The 15,097-nt window shown below is 42.7% G+C and overlaps 1 protein-coding gene across 2 annotated transcripts in view; it reads right to left on the minus strand.

Moving 5' to 3' along the window:
* The window catches only part of Arhgef26 (Rho guanine nucleotide exchange factor 26), a 111,250-nt gene that overhangs the window by 25,723 nt on the left and 70,430 nt on the right, over positions 1–15,097 (minus strand). For both annotated transcript variants that reach the window (XM_087899475.1, XM_087899476.1), the window contains exons 8-10: positions 13,467–13,541; positions 11,135–11,224; positions 7,431–7,585 (exon numbers count right to left, since the gene is read on the minus strand). In XM_087899475.1, the coding sequence (XP_087755601.1) occupies positions 7,431–7,585; positions 11,135–11,224; positions 13,467–13,541 (320 nt within the window). The remainder of the gene's footprint in view (positions 1–7,430; positions 7,586–11,134; positions 11,225–13,466; positions 13,542–15,097) is intronic.

Below are 15,097 nucleotides of genomic sequence, written 5' to 3' on the forward strand. Positions count from 1 at the left end.
ATGTGCTTCTCTGTGACCACTGATTCAACTAGTAGTACTAACATGGCTGATGGTGTGAAGGTAGAAAATTAGGAGATGAACGGAAAACAAGTCAAGACTACATAGGTTCTGGCATGCTTCTGATATTATGGCTAGCACTCTGACGACACCCATCTACATGTCAGCTTAAGTGTCTGGCAGGTACACCTGGACTGCTAGGAACAAAGAAGCCCTGCCAAGCACATACTCAGTGAGCCAAAGACAAACGGCCAATGTGAGGAAGAGGATGCGAGTCTAAACATTCTCTCACTGTTCCTCATCATCCATCTATCCTAATGGCGAGGTGTTGGGACTTCCAAAGAACTCTTCTCATTCTCCCAAGAAACTTGGGTTAAAGGGTGACCGACAGGAAAGGGGTTCTGCGGTGCGGCTGCCACTATCTAGTACCCAAACAGCTCTGGCTCCATTGACTCAGCTCTGGCTTCATTGACCCAGCTCAGGGACATTACCCGACTGAACCAAAAGAAGCATTTCTCTTCTAGTCCTTTCTGACAACAAACTTGCTCTGGATCCTGTCCGTGGCGCTTTCCCCAGCCAACACAAAAGGAAAAGCCATTTAAGGAAAGCTGCCTTTGGGCAATCATTTGTACATAGTTTCCTATAATTGGATGGCACCCTGCTGCTGCAGACACTGGCAAGTGTGATGCTCTATTCACAGGGCCAGAAAGCAAGCCTGGATCCAGCATTAGCTGTGGATAGGAAGGGGCTCAGCTTTGGATAAGGAAGGAGCCTGGACTCCCATCCTCATGTCTCACTTGAGAAAACCAAGCATCACTGTTATTCGAGCTACTGTGATTTGGGAATCCTGCTGAAAGCGCAGCGAATGATGCAACAGTGAGTTTCCCAATGAAGAAGAGAGCGTGCATGGTTTCCCAACTGGGCTTCATTTCTCTGGCTTTGTTTTTGGGCTGAGAGTGTGAGAGGGTGATAATTCAGTATTTCTACTGCTTAAAACCTTTGATATGAGAACACATTTACTGGCAGCCTAAAACATACTTATTACTACTATTAATACTATAATAAAAATCAGAAGCAAGTAAAAATGGCCTCTGTTGAGTAGTTTTATAAACTGAAGCTATGTGGCATTTACAATGTATATGGGTGATGTTCCAGAAAATGTCAGAAGCCACATCACTTACTAGGCACAGTGTGTGAGTGTGTGAGTGTGTGTGTGTGTGTGTGTGTGTGTGTGTGTGTGTTTTATCAAGATTAAGTTATTAGTGTTCATTTAGAAACTGGGATATAGCTGAGTTGATAGAGGTCCTGCCTACCCTGTACAAAGTCCTGGGTTCTAGTCCCAGAAACATATCAAACTGTGGTGGTCCACACCCATAATCTTAACATGCTGAAGGTAAAGGCAGGAGGATCAGGAGCACAGTGCCATCCTTGGTTACAGGGTGAGTTAGGGGCTAGCCTGAGATATGTGCTGAAAGGAAGCGAGGAAGAGAAGAAAAGGAAAACAGCATGAAAGTTTATTATTTATAAAGACAATACCCAAAACAAAGGAAGACATAAATATTCTTCCTGAAGTCTAAGCCAAAGCAAAGGTGAATAACAAGGATACAGAAGGAAAGGCTCACACACACACACACACACTCACACACACACACACACACACACACACACACACACATACACACACAAATAGCCACACATCAGCCACATCTAGTCTTCCTAAGACACCATAGATGGCAGTCAGCATAAATATCCTCAAAAGGACTCACCGGGAAAATAATCTGGATCACTGCACCATCAACAATTCCCTAGGAATACCAGTTCCACCATGAGGAAGACAGAAGACAACTCTACACACTCTGGAGGACATGGCCAGACCAAGCCAGACTCCAGAAGTTCCAGACATGAGACAGAATGAATACAGAATCCATGCAAAGGGGGTTCTGTTTGGCCACCTGTGGTGGTTTGGGGGAACAATGGCCTCCACAGACTCATAAGGAGCCACACTGTCTGAAAGGATTAGGAGGTATGGCCTTGTTGGAGTAGGTGTGGCTTTATTGGAGAAAGTGTATTGCTAGGGGTGAGTTTTGGGTTTTCAGAACGTCAAGCCAGGCCCAGTCTCTCTGCCTGCTGCCAGTGGATCGAGATGTGGAACTATTAGTTCTTTATCCAGCACCATGTCTGATTGTATGCTACCATGACGACAATGAATTGAACTTCTGGCTTAAGCACAGGGGACATAAAGGTCAACATGAGACACAGGTTCGTAGTGGACATTAAATGTTACAGCCAGCAAAGTGCCCAGTTTTATCAGATCACAGGGAGGCAGATAACAGACTTAGATAGTAAAATAAAACCCCAGGGGATGTGGCCATTAATGTAAGCCTAAAAGATGAGAAAGTTGCCTAGAGAAGGTCTGAAGTGAGGGAAGGGCAGAGCAGGGGGGAAGCATTCCAGAGAGAGAGAGAAACCTGTGCTAGAGTTGGCGTCTACAATGGGGTGAAGAGGCACAAATGCAGGAAGAAAACAATGAGGAGGAGATGGAGATGGATGTGCTTGTGAGGCATTTGTGCTGAAAGCAAGATAAGGAGGCTAAGTTTTGCAAAGGGTGAAGCTAAGTAGGTTCATCTTTAAAACATATTCTGAATGTGGAGGGTAAGGAGCAAGGAGAGGAAGTGCCCGATGCCTGCTGGTTCTATCTTACTGGTGATGTGGACGAGAGAGCATTTCACGAGCTGCACGGAACCACCAGCTACCCTGAAGGCTGTGACAAACCAACTGCCTGTGGGAGCCCGGCAAACCCAGACAGGAAGGTCACCTTTTAGGTTTCCCATAGCACCCAGAGGACAGAGGCGCCATTTACTAAGAAGGGACTGGACCCGGGAGAAGGTGAGAGGTGATGGAGAGGATTTGAACGTGAGCAACCTATGAAACCACCAGAGACATTCAAGTCACATGACCATGACAATATTCTGAAAACTATTTTAGAAAATGAAGTGACTTGGTGTGGAAGAAACATGTGGTCCCGAGCTACCTTAGACCATCAATGCACATTTCTTAATGGTGTTTAAGTGAGGTGACAGTAAGGGGCCAGGCGTGTAGTGGGTTGGATTGTATGCAGCAAAGAAGAGGGGTGGAGCCCTAACTCCTGGCACTTTGGTTTTGTTGGTGGTGGTGGTTGTTTGTTTGTTTGTTTTGTTTTTCGAGACAGGGTTTCTCTGTAGCTTTGGAGCCTGTCCTGGAACCAGCTCTTGCAGACCAGGCTGGCCTCGAACTCACAGAGATCCACCTGCCTCTGCCTCCCGAGTGCTGGGATTAAAGGTGTGCGCCACCACCGCCCAGCACTCCTGGCACTTTGAAAGCTGCCTTATTTAGAGATAAAGCCTTTGCAGATGTAACCCAGTCATGACGGATTGAAGTAGGCTCTGCATCCAGTAACTCAGCGATGAGAGGTGAGGGACTCAGAGACACACAGAGGCACAGGCAACAGAGAAGCAGGCCATATGGAAACGCAGGCAAACTGGAAAGAATGCCTGGAGTCACTGGGAGCTGGAAGAGGTGAGGCTGGCCCTTCTGGACCCCTAAGTCACTCATTTTTAGTACTGTAATACAGCAGCTATAAGGCGACCAACCGTGGCATAGAGCATCTGCTCTCAGCTTCAAACAGAATTAGGACGAAAGACCAGGCTTATACCAGGCACTAAATAAAACGATAGCAAACTGACTCCCAAACTTTGAGAGTTTTAACCAACTAAGGTCTTAGATTAGGGCCAAACGTTCTTAACTTCATAAGACTGAACATGTGGGTAGAGTCAAGAGCCAGCTTATTGTGTTATTCTTGGCATGAATCTGCTACAATATGATAGTACATATCAACCCACTACTATCTGATAACCTATCATGTTTATAATGCATTATTTCTATTATTGTTGTGTCAAGCCATGCACTGACATGCACAACAGTACTGAGAAAGCCAATCTGATTGTTCTGAAGAGGTTTCCATCTGGGGAGGCATTAGGCAACTTTCCTGGAGATGGTTTTGTTACCACAAAGGGAAGAGGTGCTATTAGCAAACAGTGGGTAGAGACCAGAGAGACTGCTTAATACTACATCACAGGATTCCCCGTCCCCCAACAAAGAAGCATAGGCCCTATATCAACACTGCTGAGGTCAGACTCTAGTGGGGTCCAGGTAGCTTCCAGTCCCAGCTTCAAGCACCATAGAACTCACTTTCTGATCAAAAGAAGTCAAATTAGATGTATCTGATCAAAAAAAGTCAAATTAGATGCATCCCTTTGAAATTTGGCAGAATAAACCACTAATAAAATGACTAACTAGCAACCCAGATAGGATAAAAAAAAATTATGTTTCCTTCCAATCTAAAAAATGTGAAAAAAGAAAGAAAAAGAAAAAAAAAAAACCACTATCTTTGAAGACAACTCCATGGGGCTAAACCTCCAGGCCCTGCTCTGCAAACACCAGCTATATGGTGAAGGGCCACACACTCAGCAAGCTAGGAAACGTGTATAGTATGCCCTATGCAACAGTCTGAAATGGAGGAGAAAGAATAGGGGTTCTCCCATAGAGCTAGCATCTGTAGGGAGAAAGAAAGCCTTCCCATGCTACAAACTACCGGCGTCCATGCTAAACTCCTTGCTGGAACCTTATAGCTTCAGTCAGTCCGTGGGTGGTTGGATCAGCCCTAGAGGGCTGGCACAGATAATGAGCCCTTATCTCTCTGCCTTGTAGATGGTCTGAATTATTGCCTGACTCCAAGCAGCCGTGTCTCCTTCACCGCTGCCTCTGGCATGCAAAGCATCCGCAGTTGCCTCCTTGATGCTACTGTGTAAATACAGCAGCACATACTGTACACTCACACCCAGCCTGTTTACCAAGGCTCTTTCCCGCAGACAGACTCGCACCATGACCCAGCAGTTTCCAAGGGTATCTCCTCAGCTGGGAGGACTTTAGACATACGACGGGCTTATTGAGGGGGCAAGAAAATGCCAGTTTTGACAAAAGTTAATTAGGTGCTCAGGTTGCCCTTTCCGCTGGGAATATATGCCATGCTCTTCCTGTCCTTCGGATTATAATTTCAAAAACATACTTGGGCCCACGAATTTGGCGTAGCTGTATCAACATGAAATATAATGGCAAAGCCACCTGTGAGAAGGAAGATCAGCTGCTGAGTGAGAAAACATCTGCCCTAATGCTACGTTTACTGCCCAGCTATGTGGATGTTCAAGAATAAAAGCTGCGCTATCCCAGTTTTAGAGCTGCCTCTAAAGATGACAACTCTCATCAATTTATCAGTCAGCAGTCAAAACGACTCTAATATTTAAAATGGGCAGAGTATTGTCAACCTTTATTTTATCATTCAACTCAGAAGATTAGATAAAACTGTGGGTTCGCGCAGAGAGCTGAAAGATGTCAGACGTCAAGAGTCTGAGGCACATCATTGTGCCCCCTAAAACTTACTTCGTGTTGAAAGCCAAGCTCGGTGGTACACAGTGTAAGCCCAGTATTGAAGAAGACAAGGCAGAAATGATGGGCAGAGGCCAACCTGGTTACACAGTGAGCTTCAGGCTAGCCTGAGCTAACTAGAAAAAAACTGTCTAAAATCCCAACAACTCTGAAAAAAAAAATCTTTATAAAAGTCAAGATAACATGCTGTGCTTGCTAGGTTTTGGGGAAGAGGGAACCTCAACTTAAAAATATATATATATATGCCTCTACCTGACTGGCCTGTAGGCAAGCTGGTGGGACATTTTCTTGATTAATGATTGCTGGTGGTTGGTACACCTAGCGGGCAGTGTCATTCCTGGGCAGGTAGTATTGGGTGTTACAAGTAAGCCTTGGGCTAGCGAGTAAGCAGCGCTCCTCCATGGCCTCTGCATCAGTTCCTGTCTCAGGGTTCCTGCCCTGACTCCTCTCTGTAGTGAACATTTATGTGGAAATATAAGATGAAATAAACCCTTTCCTCCTGGAATTGCTTTTGGGGGTAGATCATCAAAGTTCCTGCTTTGCTGCCCTAGGTATGTGTGGTAGCTTGAATGAAAATGACCCCCATAAGCTCACAGGGAGTGGCACCATTAGGAAATGTGGCTTTGTTAAAAAGGGCATGGCCTTGTTGGAGGAAGTGTGTTACTGTAGGGGCAGGTTGTGAAGTGTGTCATATATGCTCAAGATACCACTCAGTGAGATGTAGACTACTTCCTGTTGACTGCAAGATGTAGGAGTCTCAGCTACTTCTCTGGCACCGTGTCTGCCTGCATGTCACCACGATCCCTGCCATGATGATAAGGGACTGCATCTCTGTTTTCCTTTGTAAGAATTGCTGTGGTCATAGTGTCTCTTCACAGCAACAGAACTCCCGAGACAATATACACCTGAACAATTCATATCACAGACTGATTAAATAAGAAGCTCAGTCTCTATTTTGTTTTGTTTTGATTCATCAGTTAAAAAAGTCAGCAACTCAGAACTAGTATTAGAATAAGTATCCCATGATAAATTTGGACATTTATTGAATATTTTCCTAGATAGGCTGTTTCTACTGTTGACAGTTTACTCTCTGAACCACCCATTCTATCGCATGCCATCAGTTCACCCCATTTCCTTCATACATGGAAATGACCCACAGTTTGCCATTTTTATTTCCAGACTATAGTCTAAGAGGTATGTAAAATATATCTTATACCAACAGGGAACATAGCTGTATGTGAGTAATGTCGTCATGTGATACGTGTGACAGAGAATGTCCCCTCAAGAAAGGCAGAGATGATGGGCAGAGATAAGGAATGTGTGTGTGTGTGTGTGTGTGTGTGTGTGTGTGTGTGTGTGTGTGTCCTGAGAATGGAAACTGTTTGGGATTTTAAAAAAGTACTGTAAAGATATTGGGCTTATATGAAATTCCTCTGGTCATCTCCTCAAAGAAGGACATGAATGCAGAGCAGAAAAGCAGAAAGAGAAAAGAAAAGACACTTGCCAGTCAACTAAGATACTTCGCTTCTCCAGTTAAGGAGCACGCTCAACACCTTGCCATTCATGGGCACATTTCTTAGATTAATAACATCTTTTAAATTAAGTCACAAGGCACACCAGAGTTGCCCCTAGCATGTCCTTAACCATTTATTTTGATTTATCCAAATGCCCTAAGACAAAAGAAGCATGGAAAATGCTGTGGGGATAAAGTGCAGGGGAGAACTGAGTGATGCAGAGGTGTCAGATGCCCAGAGCACTGGCTTGTCCCAGTAAAAGCTCAATAGAGTACGGCTGTGATTACGAGGTTCATCGTGATGCAAGTCTTAACTATACTTTATACTTGGAGACAGTGAAGGACAGATGTGACTTTGACTCAACACTTAGGAATTACACAACTTCCATTCAGGCTTTCGGAGGACCGTGCCCTAACAGGCAACACTTGACCGGCTCACCTTTTCTTCTTAGTGATGATGAGCACATCGTTGAAGAGGAAGAAGTAGACTTGCTGTTTGGACATCCTCTTTGAGAACAGCACCGTGTCTTCCACGTAGGCTATTAACTCCCCTCTTTTCACCAACCACCGGGAAGAGGAGACAAGGGGAAAAGGCTATAAAGAGAGAAAAACTCAGTGCCCATATCCAAGTGAAGGCCAATAAGACATCATAATCAAGGTACATCTGATGAGATGCATCATTATTTTATAGGCTGATGGTGGCAAAAATGCAACCGGATCTGGTGCATTCTCCAGAAAACACACATTTATTTCTCAGCATAAAAACTTACTAGCGTGTCCCTACAAAACTGAAACCACAAGTGAATGTTATTGGGCCACAAAATTATGACTCTTCTATTAACTCTGAACAACAAAAGAAAACAGGAGCCACTTGAAGTTCAAAAAAACTTAGTGGCAAAATCTATCAGTTATTGTAGATAGCTCAAAGTTGAACATAAACACATGGAAATCTGTAGATACCTGTAGTTTCCAGGAGACATCTCAAAGTCTGTGTTCACTTTCTGAACTACAAAAGGATTTTTCAAGAAGAAAAAAAAAACCACAAAACTTATGTTTTGTCTAGAGAAATCTTCTCAGCCATAGACTTGAGAGCACCTGTTTTTAAGTTTATGGTGTCTCCACGGTGTAAACACACCCCTGAAAACCTCACTCCACTTTCTGGTTATGAAAGTTGAGTTCTTTTATGGAACCCCTCAATCTCACACAAAAGGCTGCACCCAAGGAATTACATTCTGCGTTTGCTTTATTCAGTTTTGTATGAGCCAACTGGAAAACTCTCAAAACCACAGAATAATTTCTACCCTTTCAAGTTCTTTCCTTTTTCTAAAGAATAAAAAGTAAAGTAACTAGAAATGCATACTGCCAAAAATTTAAGAACATATATTCATAAAAGAAGCAACAGTTCCTGGATACATAGTAAACAGACAGGCACAGCAACATGGCACAGTACATGGCATCCTGCTAAGTGAAGAATGATTAAAAATGACTGAAGGAAATTGAGGATATTAAGGAGGAAATGAAGAAGCTAAGAAAGGGTTTCATAGTTTTCCAACTTTATAAAGGGCTTTTATAAGAAGGTTATTCATCCGCTGTATACAAATTCAACAAGGAAGATCAAAGATTATGGCTAAACCCAAACTTTGCAAACTGGCTTTTAAGGGAGGTCCTGGGATTTCCAGCCCCTTAATCAGAAGCACACAATTATGTAACAGGTACAGCAGAGTCCTGTAAGGTCAGCAGAGAAAGAATTGCTTAAGGTAAACTCTGACCTGTGTGCTTAGGAATTGCTACAAAACACACACACACACACACACACACACACACACACACACACACACACACACACACGTCAGGTTAGGTCCCGATCGATGCAAGTGCCAGAAGCTCAAGGCTGTCCGCCATTGCATGTCGGTCCTGGGTCTGAATCAAGGACACTTATGACAATGTTCTACCGTATATGTCGCCCTAGGACAATTCTTTGTGTAGAAACTAGGAAACTAGGTAGAGTTTTTCATTGCTTTGTTTTTTTTTAAAGTAGATTGATTTTTTTATAGTCTTTGTATTCCACTAGGAAATAGCAAGCTTTCACTTATTCACCCAAAATTGAGAGTAGTTTTCAGAATGTCTATGCTTTCTTTGAAAATCAAAGTGTATTGTGAACGAATTATTGTGGGAAAAGCCTCCTCTTCACCATCCCTCTCACCCACCCAGGTCCCACACACTGCCTCCTGCCTCCACAGGTAATGGCAGATGCTAGATCCTTCATTGCCTCTCCAGAAATTTCTTCAGAAAAAGTACTTTTCTTAACAACTATTTTTTAACTTAATGATACACATGATGACCTTCACAGGTACCCAAGAACCCAATCATCCTTTGTTTTCCCCAAAGTTGAGAGCGTCTGTTCTGCTTCATTTTGATGCAACAGTTCTCCAAGATAAATATCTGGATTGATTCAAATCCTCTGCTAAAACAAACTAACTATGTGATCTTTATATTCCCCAGTACAGAATAGACTCCTGGAAGTAGACTTGCTGGTTTGCAATAACTTGCTTTGTAAAAAATGGCAGCAAGTTCCACGACTGTGACAATCCTTCCTAGCAACAGCCTGTAAAATGCCATTCCTATAACCTCAGCTGTCTTCTTACACTTCTGGATTGCTTGCTACCCCAGTGCCCATTCGCAATTTCTTTATGAATGAAACGAAGCCATTTTTCAAAACCTTAATCGTCCTTTGCCATTCCTGCTCTGGCAGCAGCTCTCTAACTTGTCATTTCCGGTGTCTGCCCCTTCTCCTTTCCTCGACACTCTGACTTTCCATGTGAGGTATGGAATGCATACTGCATGAACAAGGCTGCAGCTACTTCATCCCCTCTGCAGGCTGCCTCTATTTCTGTTTTTATTGTTCCCGTACAGTGAAAGGTTTATACATTTTCACCTAATGAACTAGGCATTGGGCTAGGCATTGTTTTCTGTTCTCTATTTATGACTTGTATGTTGATTATGTGTTTAAAGACCTTCACTACACTGCTGATGTTATCTTAACCAAGCATACCTGATTGCATCCATACTTCTGGGACAAAGCACTACAACTTCTTTGAACTTCTATTTTTCTTATCTTTACAATGAACTGAATACAAATGTGTATTATTATCCACCAAAATAATAAGACCTATCTTATTATCCAACTTAAAGACCTCCAGTTGTGCCAAATGACATTTCTAAGTGGTCTGAATTAGTCAACAATCTGTGTTTTGATTTATCAATCTGCATTCAGACATCTGTAGTCAGGGTATTAGAAGGGAAGAGTTTACACCACCCATCAGTCAGGATGCCGGGGTCCTTAGCCTGATTTTACATTGATCTTGATGTGTAGCATCATTAGCTGAGTGACTCTGTTGACAGTTGGTCTCTGGGTTTTGTTTTCCTGGTGTATACAATAAGTGGCCATAGTTGCCCCATATCAGTGGGACAACTGTACTGTGGCAGAGAATGTGCCTTCTGCAGAATACCATGACATGTTGATCACCAGGACACTACTGTGTAAGTTAGAAAGTCTGGCTAGGAAAAATATAGGGTCATTTTAAATTGCCTGATTAAATTTCTGTGTTATATAACAAAAACCGAATCACACTCATAGGCTTATCCTTTACAAACTCCACCAAAGAATGAGCCGTGACCCAGGCTTGCCATTAACTGCCACTTTCTGCTGATCTGGGCATTCTGATCTGCTCACGAGCAGTGTCAGACAGGTAGCAGAAGCGGCACGGATGTAGAAAAAGAGCTACATGAAAAAACACGCTTAAAAAAGATGGTTCAATAACTCTCTCTTTTGCAAAAGCAAAGTAGTAGTCTCACTTGGCTTAGAACATCCTAGTCCAGTCAGGGGACACCATTATATGGCACGACATACTGACAACACTTGAGGACTCTCCTTTATCAACTATTTTAACTGTGCAGTGGTTTTCTGAGGAAGGTCATACCGTCATGGCCAGGAGAGAAGCCTGGAGACTCCCCTAGGCATCTGGGGGGTCCTCTGTCAGCTGCTTTTTTCAATGGACAATCCTTCGAAACGCTAATTCCAACCTTCTCTGCTTAGATGAGATTTAAGCAGCAATAATATGATAAACATAGACAGAAGGCTACCTTAATTTTAAATTCCAGCTGGGAATTAATCGTGTACATCATCTCCGTCCTCTCCATCTTCCGTGCTCCCTCGTTGCACAGCCGAACCAACTGGGAACACAGCATAGGAGGGTTAAGAAATGTGAAGAGAAATTTTATTCAGTTTCTTTTACTTTGTATGGCCCTTTCTCCCCCCCCAAGAAACCTCATTTTCAATCGCAGATCTCTCCCTAAAAATCATCTACTCTCTAGAAGTTCCAAGAACCCATTTCTGATCATTATAGAACTCACTGTGCCACCCGGTTGGGACTTGGTGCTCAGATGTGGAGCGGGTAACCAGGAGTGAACAATATGGGTGGGAGTTGGGTAAAGGACAAGGTTTCACCACACACTCTAGGTCTCTATTCTGCTCCTACCCTCTGCGTAGCTTCGCTTTTACCTATGAGAACCCCACTCTACCACAAGCTACAGTGCCTCCTCTCTTCCAGACCAGAGCAGCAGGAAGCAGACTACCAAGTTCAAAGGCAAAAACTAAGCACAGTGTTATGTAAAGCAAGAGACCACAAAGGGATGCTGGAGGAGGGAAATCCCGGCAATTCTTCAAGGGCATCCAGCTAAGAGAAGCTCTGCTCAATTAGAAATACTGCATTATCTGCAAAGAAATGGCTTCATGGGCCATTGATGAATACTTAGTAAATATTCGGGTCACTGAACTAACCCTAAACTTTGTAAAATGGCTTTCAAAGATAAGTAAAATAACGAATGTACTTAAAGCTGATAAAAAGAAAAAGTATTTTATAATGAAGTGGAATGAAGAGTTTTCCCATTTAAGCAGGAAGTAAGCAACAAGAGATAATTGGAAGTTTCTGGCATGCTCAGTGTCCATTCATCTCTGCCCTGTTCATATGCTACTCACAGGGGTGACCATACTTTCTTCTGCTTCCTCAGCCACTGTGTGCCTAGCAGCAACTAAACACACAGTTTTCTGTCTTTAAACATTGCTTCCCTTTCAGTCACAGTTCTTTCTCTCTCTCTACCCCAGACCTGATTCCTGAAGCAGCCAGCCACCAGGGGCAGCTGATCCTACTGCTACACACCCAACTCATTGCTCAACATATTTCAATGCGGTTTCTGTGCCATTTACCTGTGGATGAACCCTGTAAACAGCTAAGTGATACTTGCCTCTTTCTCAGGAGCACCCATGAGCTATTTAGCCATTTTTGCAATGCTAAAGGCTGTTCTGTTTTTCTTTACTCTGGCATGTCTTATTTGTTTTTTTGTCTCCTATGCGGGTTACTTTCTTCCAAATAAGACTAAAAATTGTTATTCCCTGGGGTTTTCACCACGGGCTGCTGCAGTTACTATCCTGCATTCTCATCGTGGGTAAAACCCTTCACACTCCAACCTCGAACTATCATCTATGCTGATGGTTCTTAAACCCAGGTCTCCAGTTTGATTCTCTCCTCTGAGCTCTGATTCAGAATACAAATTTTATAGAATCTACATTATATGCCCAAGATGGAATTTATCTTTCCATAGTAATAAAACGAGAAGGTGACTCAACTGTCTACAATCAAGGATTATATTTCTCTGATGCCTGTCTTCCAAAGTGCTCACCAATTCCAAGCCCCTACTATACATATACATTTACACATACACATACATTTACACACACACACACACACACACACACACACACTTTTTTCCATCTTCTTACACAAATTCATAGCTTTATCATCATCTTAGACTATAGCCTCCAACTCCCTAACATTTTTAACAAGCTCCTGGCATGTCCTCCCTCCTTTCCTCCCTCCCTCCTTCATTCCCTCCTTCCCCTCTCTCTTCCCCTCTCTCAGTGAGTTCTTCAAACTCTCCAACACTTGGATTTGGGTCTCTAGACGCCCAAGACACTCTTTCCACCTTCTACCCCCTGCCTCACAATTATGCTTGCTGTAGATCTCAGCTGAAATCACTCAGTACTTGCCTCCCACATCCCTCATCACCCTTGAGTGTAATTCAATTTCATGTATGTCTTTCTCTTTATTCTACACATACCATGAATGCAATAACCACACCTGCCTTGTCACCAAATATTCAGAGGCCAGCGCTAGTCCTGGTATAGTGGTTTACAGCCAATAAATATTTGTTGAAGGTAAGAATCAACAAACAGCTATTAACATACCAGACAAATGAGCTATGGATGGCCACATAACACAAAACCTGTCTGAAACCGTCAGCATTCCAATTTATTTGAATATGGTTGCACAAATTTCAGTGCTTTTAGCAAAGACAGACCTGCTGGACTCTTTGAAACTCGCTACATGGGTTTACTGTTATTATGGTAAGCAGTTACCTTGCTCACTTCCTTCAAAGCCCTTTTGCAGACTTCATACTTCGGAGAGTCCTTGGGTGTTTTTTGACATATAGTCTAAGAAGAAGGAAAAGAAGCAAAACCAATTGATTTGTCATATGAAGCCAAATGAATTACTACTCAGCCATTTCCTCTTATTCACACAAAGCACTATTTCTGGACACAATATTAGAGGTGAGGATATTAAAACACAGCTAACAGAACTAGAAAATATTATTTACATACATAAAGCCTAAATAAATCTAGCTACTTAAGAAAGAAGACGTCAGAGGTCAGTAGGTTGGCCAGCAAATCTCAGACCTGCCTTATAATAGCTATTTAACTGTGGGCATATCACTGGCCCTAGATAAGCAGCATTGTCCTCCTCCGTAAAACTGTAGCAAAGCCAGACACAACACAGGCTATTGGTGCTTTGCCTTTTGTTCCTTGTGCAGGGATCCAACCTGGCCCCGTCCACGCCCTGTTCCAGGAGATGGTAAGTGATCTACACATCTTAGCTGAGTGCCTGGCGTATGGTCACCCCACCACCACCACACAAAAGTGTCCCAGTTCTGATGACCAGCTAAAGATAAGCTGAAATACAGTTGCATTAGATATGAAAATCTGAAATCCTGAACCTTTAAATATACAGACTGTCAGAACACCACAAATGGAGAACTTCACACCAGAAACTGGTTCATGCACACAATTACTAGATGCATATAACTGCCTTTAGAATATGCATGCAAGGTATGCTTGAGACACAAATGGATTTCATGTTTAGTTTGGGGCCCCATTCCCATGACACCTCCTTAAACAAATGAAAATATTCCCAAATTATTCAAACTGTAAAACACATCTTCCTGCAAGCATTCTCAGTAAGGAACACTCAGCTTGGACATATAACTTTGAAAGCTCGGGGAACCGATGTAATTGTTTTAAAATGTTCATCCACGTAGACAAATTTAAGTCAGTTTCCTAATGAATGAAGTTTAAGAGGCAGTGCTTGAAGCTGTCTGGGTTCTCACATATGGGAAACAGATGAGGACAACAGTCACCAGGGAGGGCAGAAAGTGGCTAATAACTAGCAGGCCCCCGTGTCTTAACGACCGATGAATGCAGTCTGTAAATCTGGAAGTCTGGCAGTGGAACCGCTACATGAGAGAAGTGCAGAGTGCATCATATGTGGGCTTATAGCAATGATTCTTCCTTGCAAAAGGACCTGTTATAAAGAACGCATTTATACTACAAGCGGTTCCTATGTGCACATAAACTAGGCAAGGTTTTTAGAGATAATATTTATCGACATTATAAGTCATGTATATATCAAATACTTCATATTCTGTTCTATTGTACTTTGAAAACCTTGCTCATGGTTCCACAATCAATTCTGTCCCCTTTAATGGATATAAAAGCAATATGAGAAATATTGGGTTATTTCCATGAAGGCAGACATCCTTCCCTGGAATCTATATGATAAAAATGTACATAAAATTGTGTGCATACATTAATGATCTCAGCATCTCAAACAGGATTATGACAGAACAGCATAAAAAGCCTACTATGTAACCATGCCATAAATATCCAACATTGTACACTTCGGTGTGATAGAAATAGGAATACCATTCTGGTCT

This window comes from Myodes glareolus, chromosome 20 (assembly GCF_982192425.1).
Source record: "Myodes glareolus chromosome 20, mMyoGla1.1, whole genome shotgun sequence".
In the NCBI taxonomy this organism is placed as follows: Eukaryota; Metazoa; Chordata; class Mammalia; order Rodentia; family Cricetidae; genus Myodes; species Myodes glareolus.